At 36.6% G+C, this 20,973-nt stretch overlaps 1 protein-coding gene and 1 pseudogene across 1 annotated transcript in view; both read right to left on the bottom strand.

Annotated features, from left to right (window-relative positions):
* SLC4A10 (solute carrier family 4 member 10) overlaps nt 1–20,973 on the bottom strand; it is a 419,861-nt gene that overhangs the window by 78,024 nt on the left and 320,864 nt on the right. The window contains 5 exon segments of the mRNA XM_032355736.1: nt 1,303–1,548; nt 1,944–2,077; nt 2,695–2,869; nt 5,904–6,004; nt 14,520–14,666. Coding sequence (XP_032211627.1) covers nt 1,303–1,548; nt 1,944–2,077; nt 2,695–2,869; nt 5,904–6,004; nt 14,520–14,666 — 803 coding nt within the window.
* On the bottom strand, nt 12,830–13,929 carry LOC116596848 (annotated as a pseudogene).

Below are 20,973 nucleotides of genomic sequence, written 5' to 3'. Positions count from 1 at the left end.
ATATCTAGACCTGTGCCATTCCTTCCATCTAGACCTCTCTCCTACACTATTCCTCTCCTACACTATTCCTCAGCATCTTCCTAATTCCTACCAATATTTTGGTCTTCTATGTCCTCCTTCCTGGAGGAATCCAGGAAGTCCTTTATGAACCCCAAATCTGGGTAGGATGTTCTGTATGGTACCATTGCATTCTGTATCAATCTCTTAACACAGCACTTTATTTCATTGTGTTTTCTGTTTGTCTACACTCCCTACTAAACTGGAAACTCACTGGGGACAGAATATTACATCTTTAGTGTAGTGCTTGGCATGTAATAGCTTTGAAAAACCCAAGCAGATAAATATATAGTCCAGCAAGGAGATACAAATTAGGTGACACTGCTCTCTAAAGAGAAATGAAAGGGTTATCCCTCATTCTGATCAAACTGTCCTGATTTGCCTGCTTCCTGAGTGTCCTTGGCACCTCCTTCATCCAATTCTGAGTCCTGTTCACAGCACCCACACTATTTGCTTTTTGGGGAAGTTATTTTATATTTCCACTCTGATTTTTCTTGTCTGAAAGAGACATATACTGTTAAAGATACTTACGATGACCAAGAAAAATTTAAAGTACTAAAAATGATACTATTTTCAACACTATCATTACATCATTCTCAACAAAATTCTAACATTACACTATTTTGGCCTAATTTCAACAATTCCAATGTCTTCCATAAAGGTAATAAACCTTCAAAGGATTTGATGCCATGTCTAAGAAGTTTATAGGAAAAATGTTGGTGGTTAACTGACTTATAAAGGATATATTGCTTCAAATATTTGCTATACAAAAATGTATCTATATAAATGCAACCAAAAAATCCTAAAATTAAATCAAAGAAAGGAGCAACGTAATATCCACATACACTCTGCAAAAACATGCTTAGAGAAATTCCAAACTGCTGGTGTACTAAAACTAGAAAGTGCAGTAGGTATAGACCCATGTTGAAATATAAACGGTAGTATTACCTTCAACAGGCAAAGCCTGAGTACCTCCATCATAAATGCTGTAAGTTCTGAAAGCAAAAATCACATTTAAATTCAGTGAGTTTTGTTTGTGTTTGTATAATGAGAACTCAAGGATCAGATGGGTAGCTGAAGAGAGGACTTCTAAAATCCTGTTCAACTCTGAGAGTCTGGTCAGAGATTTAGATCATGAATCAATTTAACTCACTTTATCTGCAGGGCAAATTTTCTCATATTTCTTAAAACAATAGCAATTTTTGTAAAGAGGAAAGCCCACAGCCAACGGGAAATGTTACTTACGAGTATTGTGTCAGCAGTTCCAAATCATTATGCATGTTGATTGGATATGCTTCACTGAGTTCAAACAACTTCTCCAGGGCCTCATAAATGAAAATGATGCAAATAAGAGAAGCAAAAGCTTCTTCGGTAAACCGGGTGATATAGCAGACGAGGGAACTTGCATCAGTGGCCACGAGTATGATACACAGAGTTGCTGTCCAAAGGCCAATACTAGCTCTCAGAGATAGGTATGACAGCCCATATTCTCTAGAAGGAGGAAAAGAACAGTGGGAATAAGGTCATTTAACAGCTTGCCACCATTTTAAAAAGATGGAAATAAGTCTAATTCAGGAAGTGAAAGGAAATAAGTTTCACATCCCATGAGTATCTAAATTCAAGACTGTCTAAAGGGAACATCTAAGGAGACAAAAATAAAAGGGGTTTCTCAGTGTTTAAAGAGTATTACCTTTTAGGAATTTTACTTAACATATTACACAAATCTTTTATTTTTCCTTTCTTTCCATGGAGAGACAAGATGGCAAACTGAATCGAATCAACCACTTCTGCCTCTCCCAGCAGACCCCTAATGTGATGTTGAGAGAAGTATAAATACAGTGGAAAAATAGAGAGGGGGTAAGGGGCCAAAAATATTTGACACTTACTTGCAAAATTTAAACAAAATCTTTTCAAACACCAAAACTGGTCCTGTACTGCCTAATATGGTAAGAGGCTGTCCACCAAAGAGAGAATAGGCTATTCCAGTCATAGATGCTCCAAAGAGAGATTCGATTGCACTCTGTGTAGAGATAGAAATAAGCCCATTACCTAAGTTGTACAGGCAACCATTATAACTAGTGGGAAAATGTTTAAAATACATGAGTATATCCTTTCTCCTTTGCTATGAAAAGTCTAGCTACCCTGGGCAGGATGTGGAGTAGGAGGATAAGAAAAGGGACAAGCGGTCAGCAGAATATGAGTGGTACTCAGTGGGGAAATGTCCTCACCACATTCCTTATCTTGCTTTTTTGGGGGGGTGGGGAGGGGTTGCCCTGTAACAGCTTACATGTGTTCGTGGTAAGTCTCAGGACAGAAGCATGGCCTGTATAAACAGGAAAAGGTGTAAGTAGGAAAAGGACTCCCTGTGAGCTGAAAACTAGAGCAGAAAGCTAGCTAAGGATCGGGGTCAGGGATGAGACCAGAACCTTGTGTGAGACTGAGAACTTGTTCTGAGGTATTCCACTCCCAGATTACCAGTTCTACTAGCCATCCAGGAAACTTGTATGAAAAGTACAGGTACAACCACACATCAAATCTCTCCTCATGACAGACTCCAAAAGCAAATGGACACTTATCTAACTATGAATCTTAAGCACTGACTGAGCTTTAAAAATCCAAGGAGAGCATAATACATACTATACGACCTTCAGTTGCTTCTCCCAACAGTCCTCCAAACGTGATGACGGGAGACATGCAGGCGCAGTAGAGGAACAGAAAAGATGCTAAACACTGCAGGCTGAATGCGTCTCTGAAGTCACTCCAGAAGTATGGAGCTTTTCTTTTGATATCTAAAATAAGTCCCCCAAAAATCCTAAGACAGGGGGAAGAAACACAATAGTGAAATCCAAATATAAAAAAAAACCCGCACAAATCAAAACCCTCATTTACTGTGTTGCCAGGTCACAGTATATGTTTTCCATCAACAGAGATGAGACCCATCTTAACCTGCTGCATTTTATTCTTGTGATCTACAGAGATGGCTTGTACCACTATGTTACTTCCAGTCCTAACCAAATATTGGGCCAGCAACCCCAAAACCCCAGGTTCTCTCAGACAAGGTTCAGAGCGGTTCTTCCATCAAAACTCAAATAATGAAATTTAAGGATTTCTCTAACCTCTGTGCCATTTCTATCTTCATTAACTCCTCCTACACTCAGGCCTACTACTCTCGATTACTGGCAGTATTTTCTAATCATTTACATTTCATTTAGCATAGCAGAATGTGAAGGTTGGGAGAGTAAACTGGCCTTCATAGTCTCCAATAGTGGGCATTACCCTGGAGAGAAGATGGAGTGTTTAACCATGGCTCCAGTTACCTGCTTTCTCTGCCAAAATATTTCTCACCCGGTATCATTTCCAACAGGCATCTAACTGGCCTTAGGGACGACAGTAATATCTAGTAAAGACAGATTGCTTCCATTATTGTTTTCATTTTTAGGAAATTAGGAAGGGGACCTTAAAATAACCAACCTAGAAAAATGTAATTTTGATCCACTGTTGTCTAAACATATCCCAACATCTATCATTCACAAGACAATAATGGCCTTCCCTCGTATAAACTCACTTATTCTAAATGTACCCAAAACCCACACTGAAACACTTGAAAGAGGATTAGGGGGCAGGGGTGCAGGGGTGAATAGCATTAAATTGCAAAATGCTCCTTAAAACTTGAGGACTAAAATGCTTTCAATCTACTAGGAACGAAAGTATTAATGTACAGGTATTCTCATTCTTGGAACATTTGGTAAAAATACGTGGATTTAACACTTGGCTACTAAGAGCTCTTTGTGCTCCATGGAATAAAGATGTCATATTAAAATGAATAAGACTATGATTAAGTTCCTGCAGGGAGGTTAACAAAACCTACTATGTTCCAGTACAGTGCCAGTATGCTGAATATATTTGGATTATGCAAAAATATTAAGTTTTGTTATTTATTTTCTACATAGAAATATTCACTGGCAATCTTAGAATTACCTCAAAAATTATTGTTCTCTTGAGATACAAATTCTGGTTTGGGTTGAAATATGTATATCTTCAGGATAACAGAAAATTATGACTATGATTTTTAAGTGCCCTGATCTGACTGACATAGACACAATAGTACCATGTTAGTAACTATCTTACTATTACATAAGCGATAGAATCACTATGATTTCCTAGGGATTGCTTCCATCAGCAAGACAGGGAGTAGGAGAAACTGACTAGGATGAAATTCCAATTGAAAAGAGGACATTTAAACTAAAAGAAGCTTACAGTGAACTTGTGACACTCACACACACAAAGAGCACCTTAGTTTCCCCTAGGTGTGTTTGTTAAACATATGCATAGTTTTTATTTGGGGAGGATCATTTCTGAATGGTGTGTTAACTTATCAAAGTCACAATTCAAAATAGATTTAATCTACTATTTATTCATTCATTTATAATTTATATCCCACCTAATCCCCAAGATATTTTGAGGTGGTTATAAACTATTACTTAGTAGTTAACATTTGTAGGTTTGATAGTACTTCCTATTAGACCATTGTTTTCTAATTAATTACTTATTAGGGCATACATTAGTCTAAATAGCTATTATATTACTGTGTAATAAACGTGCTGTTAGCAGCAAAAATCTAAATCCGGAAGTGAGAGGTCATTGCAGAGAACAGTGCAAGAGCAGCCCAGATGTACACCAGCAACTCCAGGAGAGCAGATGAGTAATGGATACTTCAAGTCATGTCAGCAACAGAATCTGTGGAAGAACTCTGGAGAAGCGAAGATACCGGATATTGGTGACCTGGGAGGATTTAGGAAGCAGTAAGGAAAAGTGAACTTTGAAAAAAATCTAAGCTATGTGGCATGTTACACCTGAGAGAGAGAGAGAGAAAAAGAGAGAAAAAAAGAACCACCCCAAATAAAAAGACAGCATTTGAAAATATGAAAGCCAACAGAAGAAGTAACCGCGCTTCCAGTAAAGGGAAAAGGAAAAAATTGCTTGAATCATCTCAAATTATATGGAGCCCGAGGAAGACGTTCAAGGACATTTCCTCAGAGACAAAACGTAGATAAAGGGAAAGAACAGAGGAGAATTAAAATGCACAAAGTTGTCAGAAACCGGAAAGTCGGCTTAGAGGACACAGTGAAAGCAGTCCCGGAAATGGCTTGAGAGGAGGGGAGTACCAATCCTGCAAAGCCTTTGCCATTGCCTTCAATTACAATGGAGGCTGTGTGCACATATTCCCTGAAGACAGACCCTCCCAAGCTTTTCTGATTTTCTGCTCACACATTGCTTGAAGAGAGACAAGCTGTCAAAAAACGATAAAGAACCATTTTAAGAAATAAATTGAAGCTTTCATCTCTTCAAAGATGTGTGATTAGAAAAATAAATCATATAGCTCTTTCAAATTACAACCGCAAAAATAAAAAATACTATCATATACATCCTACTTGCATGTAATGAGATAGGGTCTATAAGAGTAAGTTCTTGGTATTTATTTTTATTTCCATCTTGAACTTGAAGCTTTCAACAGGCTCTTTTAGAAGGGGCAACTGACAGTTTTCTTATTCATTCTAAGAATCTGTGAATGCATTTTATGCACAGCAAAACAAAAGACTGGGTAAGATAAAATGGAATGAGGTATCCACTGTTCTGGTTTAATAGTAACAAAAATCATTAGCACATACTGGGAAATCAAACTAATTGACATTAAACAGGTATTCAAGTACTAGATACTCAAATAAATAGGTATTCTTTAAGTACTCAAAGTCTAAAAAAAATTACATCTCAAAACGGCAATTCCTGACACACAGAACAGTATCCCATTTGGTCTGTGAAGTACCATACAGATGCTTTTCACTAACCTTCCAGTTCGCTGGAGTTCGGGTCCACTATGTCCTCCGTGGGGCTCTGCTTCCCCATGAGCTGCTGTTCCATTCGGTACAGCAGGAATCTTCCTCTTCTCCTGCAGGAAGTTTTTTGTTTTTGTGTTTTAATTTCAGGTGCTAGTTGTAAATAACAAAAACAAATTTTTTTCCCTTGAGGCAATATGCAGAGTGGCTAAGAACCCAGGCTCTGTTACTTATTTGCTGCATGACCTCTAGCAAGTTATCTAGGCTTCCTAAAGCTTCAGGTTCTTCCTCTGTTTACTAGTAGTAATAGCATCTATCAGTGTGATTGAAAAAATTAAATGAAGTGATGGACATTTGTTCATTCTTTCAACTAATCTTTGTTGGGCGCCTCGTGGGCCATGCATTGTTAGGGATGCTAGAAAGGCAAAGATGAACAAGAAAAAGCATTCATACTGGAGACAAACAACAAATCTCTAATGTCAAGTAGAGATAGAGCTATGAAGACAAATGAAGAAAAGGAAGAGGGCAGAGAGACAAGGGCTGGGTAGATTGGAGTGAGGGGCACTAGGTATGGCGGTGTTACATGCCTGGCATAGCTCAACCCTTCCATAAATTTAAACTGCTACCGTTAGCTATTTTTGAGGGTAGTTCCCTCTTTTATTCTGGCTGATATCTTCCTACCCATGGAATGCTTGACAATATGTTTTTTATTCTGACTCACAGAGATTTAAAAGATTATTACAAAAGGAGACTTCTAGTTGAGCCATTGAAAAATTAACTGAGGCTTATGTAAGTGCTCTCTTATTCACAAGTGTCTTCCACCCACTTTTGTCAGTAACGGAGGTTTTTAAAAAATCAGAAAATCCTACCTATCAACTATCTTAGAGCATGCCAATGTGTTCAAAAGGACTTAAAAGGATCATAAAAATGTTTTAAGTGGTGCAATTAAAATTTTTACTTAACTGCCGTTCCAAAATAGTGTAACCACTCTCAAATGTTCTTGGGTACAATGGGACATTTAGGTAAAATGGCACAGGTTTAAAATATGAGAAAAATAGGCCTTGAAATGCACAAAATATAGAAAAGTTCATTGTTTAATATTTTTATAATTTTCCAGGTACAGTGAATTAAAGTTCAATAAGAGAGGATGTGTGTCAATTGATGAAGGAACTGCCTTTACATATAAATAATTATCATCCATCATAAAGGGCTTTAAGAGTGGCCTCAGTACCTTCAACACCCAACAGTCACCTAGGAAACATTTCTTAGCTTCCACAAACCTCAGAAAGCAAGTGATATTATTTGGTCTTCTGGATAATTATCCCTTATTGGCTATGTTAACTCACTCTCTTACAATGGGAAAAGCTATCCTTAGATAAGGCAAATGATAAACCATGAAAGATATTTACCATTCTAAAGCACCTGTTTCATCAAGGAGTGTTCATCTTATAGTAAGAGGAAAAGGTATGTGAAAAGAGATGTATGAACAGTATTGATAAAGATTCCGAAAAAAATACAGGAAATATTTTTTGTTTAGAAACACAAGGATTTTCGTACTTTAAAACAAATCAATGAGTGAGTATATATTTGACTACTCAAACTATACAATTTATTTAGTCAATCAACAAAAACTTATTGGGAACCAATTTGTGTCAGGTTCTTGGCCCCACCACTAATACAACAGTTGACAAATCAGGTCTGTGGAGCTCACATTCTAATGGGGAATGCCAACAATAAACAAATAAACCCATAAATAAATTAGTTCCATGGTGTGTTAGAAAGATTAAAGCTATGTAAAAATAAAAATTTAGAATAGAGTAAGAGGAGGTCTGAGGTGTGGGTAGGTAGGGAGGAAGGAATGGCAAATAGAACCATCCTAAGATCAGTGAGAAAATATCATTTGAGAAAAACCTGAGAAAGTTGAGGGAATAAACCATGAGAATAAGTGAGGGATATCTAGACAAAAAGAATTGCCAATGGGACAGTGTCATGGCAGGAATATGGCTGTAGGGTCTAAAGAACAAGAAGCAAAGAAGCCAAATGGCTGGGGAAGAGTAAGCAAGGCAGAAATTGGTAGGAGTTTACTTTGAAAAGGTAAAGGGATGCCAGGGTAGGTTTAGTAAACCGTTGTAAATATTTGACTTTTATTCTCAGTGAAATGAGGAAGTATTGTAGGGTTTTGAGGAAAGGAAAAGCATGATCTCACTTGGAGTTACTCTGGCTGCTATGTTGAGAACACACGGGCTAAGGACAGAAACAAGGAGACCAGTTAAAAACTATTTCAATAATCCAGTAGGAAAACTATGGAAGTTTGAACTAGGATGGTAGCAGTGGCATCAATGAGAAATGGTGTAATTCTGGATAAATATTAAAGGCAAAACCAAGAGTATTTCCTGGCAGAATGGAAATCTAAGAATAAACTAAAAATTAGTGATTTGGGCTTGGTCAACAGTAAGATTGGAATTAGGACCTGTCAATATAGGAAGGTGTAGATGGAACAGACTTTGCAAAAAGATCAGTTTCTTGTACACTTCGGGAAGCATCATATTGCCTTTTCTAACATAAATGCAAAGATGCATACAGGAGCAGAAATGAGACAATCTACAATTCAGTTCCAACTTTGGACTTGTCAAATTTTAGATATCTATAAGACACCAAAGTGAAGATATGGGACAGGCATTTGGATAAATAACTCTCAAGTTCAAAGTAAACATTTAATTTGGAAGAGAATTTAAAGCAGTAAGATTGGATGATATTATCACAAGAATGTGTATAGGTAGAAAAGAGAAGATGACTACAGAGTGAGCCTGAACCATTTCAAAATAAAGAAATCAAAGAAGAAAGAAGAAACCAGCATAGGAGACGGAGATGGGAGTAACCAGTGAGCTAGGGGGAAAATCAAGAATGTGGTGTTTTGGAAGCTAAGTGAAGAGCATGTATCAGGGAAAGGGGAGTCAAATGCCCTTCACTGACAGGCTAAATAAAATCCAGACTGAGAGTTGACTATGGGATTGAGCATTGTGGAGATCTTCGGTGACCTTCATGTAAGTAATTTTAGTGAAGTGATGGGGACAAAAGCCTTATTGGAGAAAGTTTAAGAGAGACTTGGAGGAGATGAACTGGAGCAGGTAGTACAGAGACCTTCTGTGCCATTTGGTTGCATTGGGGGAAAAAAAAATGGATGAGTAGCTGACAGTGGCAGTATTGAGAATTCTTTTTCTTTTTTTAAGAATTGCAAATTAATTAGATTGCATGCTAATAAAAATGATGTAATACAGAGCAAAAGAATTGATAGAGGAAAGAAAGAGGAGAATTGATGATGTAATGTCTTTGAATAGGTTTGAAGAGATGGGATCTAGTGCAAAGGTAGAATTCTAACTTCGGATAATTCTTCGGTAATAATATATGGGAAGGCAGAGTACGTGGGAATAGATGCCCCTAGGCAGATAGGCATGGTAATGAGAGTCTAGGGAGGTTCTCTGATCATTTCAAATTTCTTAGGGAAGTGTGAACCAAGTCAAATCTGGAAAGTGAGGCTCAGGAAGGATGTGCTGAAGGCTTGAGGACAGAAAATGGGTCTGAAATAGTCATCTAGGGAGAATTACTGGCCTAGGGAGTATAGTATGGTAACTTGCAACATTAAGGTCCACTTGAGGTAGGTGGCCATGAATTAATGAGATCAGTCAGTGTAGTTATGATTTCCTTCAGCTATGCTCAGCTGTATCAGTGCAGGTACAGATTAAAGAGTTGGATTCACATAAGGTTGTGGTTTCATCAAGCAAGTAAATGGCATGAGAGAAAAGCAAAGGAGTTTAGGGTTTACACAAGGGAGTGATTATAATGCCTGACATGATGTTCTAACGAATATTTTCAAGGTTATCCTTTAGGGTAACTAGTTAGTCTTCTCTTAACTGAAAAAAAAAAAAGTGTTTACAGATCTGTGATTTATGGGGTGCCCAGGTCGCTCATTCAGTTAAGCTTCTGACTCTCGATTTTGGCTCACATCACAATCTCAGGGTTGTAAGATCAAGCCCCGTATCTTCCTCTCCCTCTGCCCCCATCCCCACTGACATGTTTGTGCTTTCTCTCCAAAAGAAAAAAAAAAATCTGTGATTTAAACATTTCAAAAGAACATAAAAACCATAAAAATTATTCCATGGGGGAGAATAGATTTGAATGAATATGAAGTCAGAGTGCTTAATATCTTTTAATTTATCCTGATTCATTTAATGAAAGAAAACATAGTTCATAGTATCTGTTACTCAATTACAACACACATTTAAGAAACACTATTGTAAAGAAGCATAGCAGAACCCAAATACCTTGATTCCTAATTCAATGTTACACTACCTAATTCAATGTACTACTGCCTCTTAATACTCAGAATCCAATAATTAATCCTGATTTTAAAGAGTCTCATAAAAATAATTTTAAAAATAGAGAGTTCCCAGACCTCAAGTTGCTTCAAAAACATATTCCTCAAAGGTAAGATGTTTTAAAAAATGCTTGACTTCAGTTTATTGTTTAAAAAACTAAATGGTGTTAACAAGTGACTTTTAAAGTCTCACTCTCAGTGTATTAATATTTTCACAGAATATTTCCAAATAACATCAATTGAAGAGTTTCTTTCTTTTTACTTCAGGAAGCATTATATTGCCTTTTCTAATATTCTAAGTGTAAAAATGTTTACAAGTCCAAAAATAAGTCAATCTATAACCTAGAAGTTACTCTTTAAGCAACTTTTTTTAGTAGTTTGAGATCAACGGAAATTATGTGGCTTGTAGGTATAGAATTAGAAAACTGTCATTATTGAGAAAAGGAAACCAAATCATCTTTAATAATTATGAAATGATTTCAGAATGAAAATACAGAAATAAGACATCAGTACATATTTCTTAAATTGATAGTGAGACTGAGCTGACCTTTTGAAATACTCATGGATGAGTGGTACACTTGTTCATTTGCCCACCTGGCTAACCAGGAGAACTTCTGAGTCAACTAGAGCAGTAGAGTCCAACGGGTTGTACTCCACAGAGACAAGGGCACAAGACAAGGCTGAGTAAATGACAACTGGGAGGGTTTCAGGAGACATATTCAGTAAGAACAGAGTGGCAATATGAGGGGGCTTAACAAACATTTGGCCACCAATCTCAACAAAGTCAAGCCTGCAATTAAAAAATGACCCAAATAATAGCAACGGTTTTTATTTTTACCTTTCCGGATTATATCATGAATGAACAGCACACTGGATTTTTATAGGCAAATTTTTTGTAATTTTTATACCATATGTCCACACAAAGGTAATACATAAGAATTATAATTTAAAAAATGTTCCTGATCATAAATATGATCATCAGTAATGGGGAATTTTCTATATAATACGAGTAAGTCATGCCTTTGAATTTTCTTTTTTTAATATTTTCATTATTTTATTTTTAAATCTATTGGCCCACCTGGAACTTGTAAATGTTTCAACTTAATGCAAGGAAAAATTAAATAAATCTTGACATAAATTAGGTAAATAATACATACCTATCAAAAAGAACTTTATTTTTTTTTTTTACTTTTTTAAAAGCTATTATTTTAATCACCTTATGCTTATCATGACAAGTATTTTCTTTAATCCCCATTACCTATTTCACCCATACTTCCACCCCACCTCTCCTCTGGTAACTATCAGTTTGTTCTCTATAGTTAAGAGTCTGTTTGTCTCACTCCTTTTTTTTTTTTCCCCTTTACTCATTTGTTTTGTTTCTTAAATTCCACATATGAGTGAAGTCGAATGGTATTTGTCTTTCTCCAACTGGCTTATTTTGCTTAGCATTATACTGTCTAGTTCCATCCATGTTTTTGCAAATGGCAAGCTTTCATTCCTTTTTATGGCTGAGTAATATTCCATAGTGTGTGTGTGTGTGTGTGTGTGTGTGTGTGTGTGTGTGTGTGAGACTTCTCTATCCATTCATCAATTGATGGATGCACTTAAGGCTGCTTCCATATCTTGGCTATTTAAACAATGCTACTATAAACATAGGGGTACATGTATCAGTTTGAATTAGTGTTCTTATATTCTTTGGATAAATACGCAGTAGCATGACCACTGAACCAAAGGATGGTTGTACTTTAACTTTTTGAGAAACCTCCATATTATTTCCCACAGTGGCTATACCAGTTTGTATTCCCACCAACAGTATAAGAGGGTCATTTTTCTCCACACCCTTGCCAACCTCTGTTGTTTCTTGTTTTTGATTTTAGCCATTCTGACAGTTGTAAGATGAGATACCTCATTGTGTTTTGATTTGCATTTCCCTGACGATGAGTTAAGTTGAGTATCTTTTTATGTGTCTGTTGAGCATCTGGATGTCTTCTTTGGAGAAATGTCTGTTCATGTCTTCTGCCCACTTTTAATTGGATTATTGGGTTTTATAAGTTCTTTATATATTTTGGATACTAACACCTTATGGAATATTGAAAATAACTTTAAAGCATTAAAGAGCTTTGGAATGTCTTTAAAGTTTAATTTCTAGAAATACAGCAGAATAAACATTTCTATTCGGCAGACTTTAAAGAGTTTGACTGAGTAGTGAAATGTTCAATGTGGCAAGTTGGACTGAAGAGGAAGAAAACAAGGTCATATGACTTTGTGTTTCAACTTAGTGATAAATGATGTCAGCTAAGAAAAATAGAAATTATTGAGTGCCTTACTGTACACATTTTTATCTAGTTTTCATCTGGTACATTATAAGATGGCACATTCCACAAACCATTACATGCAGAGAACAATCCTTTTCCAATCTCTTAATGTCCATACTTTCCCATGGATATCAACTTTAGAGAGTTTATTGCCTTGAGCTCAATCAAGGTATTGCATGACTTTAATGTAAATCCTTACTGTTCTGTAAGGTCATGGCAAAACTGATTTTATGTAGTATAGGTAGTTCTCATTTATTAATTAAGTTGCTCTGCTCCTTCTCTTTCACATTGAGTATAGTATCCACAGTTATTCCTATATCCTGCAGGGCCCAGGCTTCCTCCATATCCAGGGGCTCTCTGGGAAAGGAAGTAAAAAGGTTGTATAGGGATGTGTGGTACCTGATTTTCATCATCCAGTCAAATAAGACCTGTGAACTGCAAGACTAAACAAACTTTCTTCTCAGGACCCACTTGGATGCTGGAGGGCAATAACTACTTTTTCAGCTGTTTCAGGAGATTCTTCAGGTAGGTCAAGAAGCTCCTTCTGTGTGGGCTCTTCAGCAGATGGTGAAACTTTGGTTGGGGCACCTGGGTGGCTTAGTCAGTTAAGTAACCAGCTGTTGATTTCTGCTTGGGTCATGATCTCAGGGTCATGAGATCCAGCCTTACAATGGGCTTGGGGCCGAGCATGGAGCCCACTTAAGATCCTCTCTCTCCTCCTCCCTTTGCCCGTCTCCTTTGTTCATGCAGGCACACTCTCTCCCTCTCTCTTGCTCGCTCACTCTCAAATAAACAAATAAATAAATAAAGGATTAGGCAAATTGAGTCTCTGCTCCTTCTCTCTTTGATGCTTCAAAAAATGCCTTATTCATTTTCAAGCATTAAATCTTCATCACCCCCAATTTTAAGACCATTGCTTAACTTCAAGGTTTCACCCATCATCTGATAAAAGCACTCTTTCAGTTTTGTCAATTTCATTTCCTGATGGGGTCTTAGAACATTCTCTATGTATCTACTGGCCTTTTTACCCTGTGCTGCTGCTTTTTCTCTGACAAGTTTTTGCCTTTTCTCATTCTTCTCTTCTTCTTCTTTCAGATACACTTGGAAAGATTTAAATGAATTAAGCCATGAGGTAGTCACAGAAATAATTAAAGTAAGAAGAGCAGGCAGTAAGAAAATCTGGACATAGAGCAAAATTAGATCTTTAATTCTTAGATCAGGGATCCCATGCTGAGCTCCAGACATGAGAAGGGAAGAGTGGAGAGGAGGAAAATGCCAATAACCCCACGAGAAGCCATAGTGGCAGAAGCCCTACATCTGGGCAAGAGGCTGAATTTTCTTAATACTTGCCAATTTCAAAGAACTATATCAAAACATGGAAAGATGGCAATGGGATTTTTCTCAAGCCATATTTAACATTTTTATTAAAATTTTAATTTTCCTCTAGTATAATATGTTTTAAAGTAGATTTAAAATCTTCCCAGGCATATGGGACCATTCAAGTTAGTGGCATATCATCAATATACCAAATTTCTCAGGGAGGTGTGTTGGATAACCACAAGAAGTGACCTTCAGTCACTGGAGGTGCAAGGGTGGGACTGAAAATTCCACCCTCTAATACATGATTGGCTCTGCTGGACACCAACCCCCATCCCTTTGGGAGTTCTAAAAGTCACCTCATTAACATAACAAAAGACACCTTTGTTGCTTGCCTCACTTAGGGAATTTCAAGGGGTTTAGGAGCTCAATGCCAAATATATCTTTGTTATTATAAATCATAACATCACCAATAAATAAATAAATAAATAAATCGCAACATCACAGAGGTTATCATTCAAGTCGTTTTGAATCTTTTGAATGAGTTATACTGTTTCAGTACATGTATTTAAAAGACAACAAAATGATGGGATTTGTAAGAGTATTTTCAAATAAACATACCTGGGAAGGAACATTTTTGGGAGGCTCTATACGAATGCTTGGATCCCATTCTCCAGGAGGGAGAACAGTAACCTGATCCAAAAATTCATCGATTCCTGATACCAAGTCATTGCGATCTCTAGCTTTGTAAGCAACATCATGAAATACCTATAGGAGGAAAAGATAAAAACAATAAATAAAAGATAAAAAAGTAATTATAAAATCTTAAGGCATTCAGTGTTTTCATTTCCCAGTTATCTTACATACGATTATCACAATTTAAAGAAATAGGCAGCTCTAACTAAAGAAATTTTTAATGTAAACAATTATAATTTAGTTTATTCTATGAATGCACATAGATATATATTTTTCTTAGAATGTAGAATAAATGTTGAAATTTCTGGAGACAAGTGTAAGAGAAAGGAAAAGGAGTAAGAAAGGAAGCTCATGAAACTAGAATTAAGGATTCAAGTTTGCCGGAGGTTATTTATATGTGGGTAAACAAAACTTTCAGAAAGAAGCCCCTGTTTAAAAATAGAGATAAGATCTATAGACTATATTAAAAATTTTAGCAATAGTTATATGCTGGAACATATAAACCAATTAAAAAGGTTTATTTTGTTTTAATTTTTAAATAATGATAAAGTTATAAATTAGTAGCTTCTGGGTATATATCATATCTATAGAGTGCAGCGAGCATATTTCCATTCAAGATGAGTTCCATTCACGCATACACACATGCACACTGTGGTAGTCCCTTAGGCTATGATGGACACTGGAGATCTCCTAGACACAGGGGAAGATTTCACTCTTTGCCTTCTTCGATACTAGAGTTAGGTGTGTCCAATTCAGGTATACATATGTCACTTTCTAGTCGAGGTAATGATAATCAGTGTGTAAGTTAACACATTGCCTTTTGTGTGCCATAGTGACTGAGAAAAAGCAAGTCGAGATGGAGCATTTATGGGCCTGGGTGCCTGAGGGACCATGATGAGCAGAGCCCCGCTACCAACCCATGATAGACGCAGAGCATGAAGGAAATCCTCATTGTTTTAAACCACTGAGGTTGAAGGTGGTTATTCCTGCAGTGTAGCGGAATCTCTTCTGACCAACACACCCACCAAGGGCAGATATACTTAATATAACAAATGAAGAAAGTAAAAATAAAGATAAATTGGAAAAATTTATCTATACCAAACATAATATAAATATTTCTGATACTTTTCATATTTCATATAATATGAAATGGAGCAAATATTTCAGGTTTGGCGCTAGTAAATTATTCTTTATGCTGAGCTACATAGTACAGTGACCACATACTCCAAAATTTCCAGGGAAATTGTGCTTTCAGATATTTTATCTACTTTTAAAAGTAGATATATATACTTTCAGATATTTTATCTATTGTTTGTTTAAGTTTCTGGTTTGATGCTCAATCTAAACTTCTTCAGCAGAAGAGGTAATGATTATTTTCAAAGGCTTTCTCCTTACTTTCCAGACAAGAACTTTTCACAGAAGATCATTGGTGTGATAAATATACAGTCATTGCTTAGGATAAAATGAAGACACCAAAGATAGAGTTAATGGTTTAGTTGTATTTGGGAAAAGATATATTTTGTTAAATATTGACAATACTGATTTCCCTGCCACAACACACTGAGTTAATAGCTCAGGATATCTACCTTCTAAAGAGTTTTATATGGCCATGAGACCTAATCTGGACATTAAAGAATTACAAATGTTTTTAATCCCAAGGATTATATAGATACCACAACTTGTTTGATTTTAAATCAAAAAACATTGTTTACTATTGATTTCCTATCATCAGTTTCCCCAATAACTCATTTACTTTAAACAGCTCCTCTCCCTTTTCTTTATGTAGCAAGCCTAACGTTCTGATATCACATTCATTTGACTTTTCTTTTCTTTTTATTTTTTTTCAATTTCTTTTTCTTCATTTGACTTTTAAGAGAAGCCTTCCCTGAAAGCCTCTCAAACACCTCCTAACATCTTCTTTTTCTTAATAGTTTTCATTACAATTATTTATTGTAATTAATTGTTAATTACATAATTTGTTGTTTAATGCTTATTTTCCCTGCTAAAACATGAGCTCTGAGCATTCATTTATATTTATCAAACTATTCATATGCTAAGGATACAGCAGTGAGTAAAATTAACAAAAGTCCATCCCTCGTGAGCTTTCATTCTAGTGGGAGGGGAGAGAGAGAAAACAGGCAATATAATGAGTATATATTTTGTCGGAGGGTGTTAAGTTCTATGCAGAAAAATGAAGCAGGAAAGAGGAATAAGGGTATGACTAGGGGATGCTGTAATTTTAAATAGGGTGATTAAGGAAGGCCTCAGTGAGACATTTCAACAAAAAAACAAGGTATGGAAGCAAGAGCTCTTCAGGCAGATGAGATAGCCATGCAAAGTCTCGGGTGAGAGCATGCGTCGTATTTGAGAAATAGCTAGGAGGCCAGATCCTGGGGAGAAGTAAGCTAGAGGGAGAACAACAGGAAATGAGGTCTGAGAGGAAAGGTCAGAGGGGCAGAAAGTCATCCTGTAGGATTTTGTAGATCACTGTAAGAATTATAAGAGGCCATTACGGCCCCTGAGCAGAAGAGTAGCTCTAGCTGTGTATTGAGAACAGAATGAAATAAGTAAGGGCAGAGAGAACAAGTAGGAGTCTATTGCAATAATAGAGTAACAACGGTGGCAGGGACAGATGAAAAGAGTAAGAACCAGGTAATAGCAGTTCAGAAAGTCAAAAGTAGTAGGATTCCAGATATATTGTGTAAGTGGAGCCAGGAATATTTACTGATAGACCAGATTTGAGTGTGAAAGAGAATACAGGAATCAAGGATGACTTCATAAGACCAGTGACCAGGGCTTTATTTTTTTTTTAATTTTTAAAAAATATTTTATTTTTTCATTTGAGAGGGAGAGAGACAGATTGAGAGTGAGGAAGCACACAAGTCAGGAGGAGGGACAGAAGGAGAGGAAGAAGCAGAATCCTCACTGAACAGGACACAAAGCTCAATTCCTGGACCCTGGGATCATGACCTGAGCTGAAGGCAGGTGCTTAACCAACTGAGTCACCCAGGTGTCTCCATAGTTTTAATTTCCATTGCACAGCTGGGAACTGTCCCTTCTTTAGTTCCTTCTTCCTCCTTCCCATCCTTCCTTCCTTCCATCCATCCCCCCATTTTTTCCCTCCATCCCTGCCTCTCTTCCTTCCTCCCTTCCTTTCTCTTCTTTCTAAAAGACAGGAGATTCCAGATCATCTTTTGTAAGATGATAGAAATGATATAGTAAGGAGGGAGAAACTGATAATGTAGGAACCAGAGTGGATAATTAAGAAACAAAGTTCTCATCAATGCAGTAGGTGAGAAGGATCCAGAAAAGGAGACTGAGGAAAAAAACCAGCAATGAATGAGGAGGAAACCTCAGTAAATGTATTTGCTTCCTTCAAGCCTCTGCTTTCACTATTTTTGGACCTTTGTTCTTCCATGTATTCTTAGAATAAGCTTATCGAGCTCCTCAGTAAGTACCAATGGGATTTTAAGTGGAATTGCCTTGATGTCTCTCTCTTCACCATTGCTTGCAATCCTTCTTAAGTGGCGTCTCTGCTTTTCTCCCTTGTTCTTCCACAAGCCAAGTGATGCTTTTAAGATGTGAGATAAATCGTCATTTCTCTACTCTAAACCTTCCATTTGCTTTCCAAATCAAAGTCCTTATCTGATGTACAAATACCCTACACAGACCGGCCCACTGTCTCTTTGACCTCATTGCCTACTGCCCTCTCCCTTTCTCCCTCCTGCCCAGCCTTGTTGTCCTTTTTGCTGCTCCCCAGATATTCCTGGCATCTCCTGTCTGAAAGCATTTTCCCTTGTTTACCCTTTTGCTTGGGAAGCTCCTTCTTCAGATATTTGAATAGCTTGCTCCCTCTCCTCTTTTAGGTTCCTGATTTTAACTTGCAACTCTCCCTTCCCTGCTTGGGTAGTTTCCTCCATAGCATTTATGACCACATACCGTATACTTTACTTACTTATGTGTTAGTACATCTTATCACTAGACTATTAGCTCAATGAAAGAAAAAGCTTTTGTCTATTTTGTTCACTGATAGAATCCCAGAACTGCAAGAGTACCTGATGAATAGTTCAAATTCAATAAATATTCATTGAATGAATTAATAAAGAACAAAGGGAAGGAGTAATTTGTCCTACTAGAGACCAAGGCTTATTACAGTAAAGATACTGTAATTAAAATAGTGATGACACAGAGATGGGTAGGGTTTTTTGTTTGTTTTTTTTGAAAAGCACTCATTGCTAACAATTGAATAAATGATGGACTAGCCAGTAAATGGTGCCAAGCCAAGTAATTATTTAATAAAAATGAAACTGGATCTTTACCCACCTCCCACATGAAAAGCAATTCCAGGTATATTAAAAACTTATATAAAAAAAACTGATATATGAGAGAAAAAGTATAAAACTCATTGAACATAAAATAAAAGACTATTATCTTGGGGTCAGCAATAGTATACATTTCAAGGTTTTAGTTTCAAAACAAAGCACACAATTAATTTTAGTTGCTCTTCATGGAAAAAAAAATAAAGAAGAGATGTTCAATAACGTGAGATGCCAATAGAAGATTAAGAGACATGAGTGCTGAAAACATAATAGCATATTCTATAAACAGGGACCTTACTGAAAGCAGTTTGAGTAGAGTGGTAGTGACAAAAATTGGGCTGTAATACACTGAGATGTATGAAGCTAAAATAACCAGGTCCAAGAAGATTCAACTCCTTCAAAGCTTTTGAAATTCACATTCAGTCAACAGTTCTTCAATGGTAGATGCTATGTGAAGCCATGAGGGGGAAACCTGGACATTTATTGAATAAGTACTTCCTAAATAATTACTATATTTGGGCATATTTGCTGACTGAACAGAAAGAGTCAGTGTTGACTTAAAATCTGGGTAAGAGAGAAAATTCTTGGCAAAAAATTCTAGAAAAAGAAGAAAAAAACAATGCCACTCTCAGTAATTTTTTGTTTTCATAAAACTGCCATTTATGTTAATATATACTCATTTTATTATTTTTAAATAAATTATATAAATACATATTTTTTTAAATTCTCAGTTTTAAGTTCTATTATGAAAAATATCAGCATACTATTTATATAAACAAAAGTGATTTGGCTTGCTTAATAATGTTTAAGAATGTTAAGGGATAGGGGCACCTGGGTGGCTCAGTGGGTTAAAGCCACTGCCTTCGGCTCAGGTCATGACTCCCAGAGTTCTGGGATCGAGCCCCAATATCAGGCTCTTTGCTCAGCAGAGCCTGCTTCCCTCTGTCTCTCTGCCTACTTGTGATTTCTGTCTGTCAAATAAATAAATAAAATCTTTAAAAAAAAAAAAAAAAAAGAATGTTAAGGGATAAATACATTGGCAGTAGTGCCAATAAGCAAAATCATGTGATTTATCGCTAGAAGCGCTTAACAGAAAGGAAGAAAATAGTTTACCGAATTGATTCAATGTGAGGTATTTCTTTTTTTTTTTTTAAGATTTTATTTATTTGACAGAGAAAGATCGCAAGTAGAGAGAGGAGGGAGCAGGCCCCCCGCCTAACAGAGAGCCTGAGGCGGGACTCGATCCCAGGACCCTGAGATCATGACCTGAGCTGCAGGGAGAGGCCCAACCCATTGAGCCACCCAGGCAGCCCAGTGTGAGGTATGTCTAAGCTGACTAGCACATTCAGTCATTAATTCATTAAAAAAAAGAAAGATTAAACTCTGTCATGACCAGACACTATGCTAGGTCTAAAGATACAAAGGAAAAGACAGACTGACCACCTATAAGACATTTCTAGGATGGAGAGGAGAAAAACCACCAGAGTTCAGTCAACAAATATTTGAGGAACAAATCAGGGAACAAAAATGAGTAAGTGGTAACTGATAACATGGAATTTACAGTTTGATACCATAGTCTGATTCACCACTTTCTTAACTAAACTCTATGAATCAATATATTGCATTTTACTCTTAATGAATTAAGCATTCATTGTCTTCAAAGCAATTAGATAAGCAGAACAACTTCTTTACTTGGGTTTTGAACAACAAAAAAAATTTCTTTCTCTTTTAAAAGCATTTAAACTTTTTTTTTTTTTTTTAAATATACTCAGTGGGTCTATTATTATAACCAATTGCTCTCATTTTCTGGAGTAACTTTCTGGCTATTTCTGCTTCTCTACCCGCTGCTCACAGAGACTTACAAATCGCCCCAAAACAAACCTCGAAACTTTCAAGTTGAAGAAATTTATGTTTGAGCTTGCATTTAGATGGCTAATGCTTGCTCTCAAATTGGGTAGTTCTTATTAGTCAAGGAAATAGATGGAAATCCTTTCACTGCTGTCGCTCTAAATCTATAATTTAAAAAACATCGATGCTTCCCTGTTGTTCCGTGGCCACTT

This window comes from Mustela erminea, chromosome 8, assembly GCF_009829155.1.
Source record: "Mustela erminea isolate mMusErm1 chromosome 8, mMusErm1.Pri, whole genome shotgun sequence".
In the NCBI taxonomy this organism is placed as follows: Eukaryota; Metazoa; Chordata; class Mammalia; order Carnivora; family Mustelidae; genus Mustela; species Mustela erminea.
Note: the sequence above shows the minus strand (reverse complement) of the source record. Positions and strands in the feature narration are given on the sequence as shown.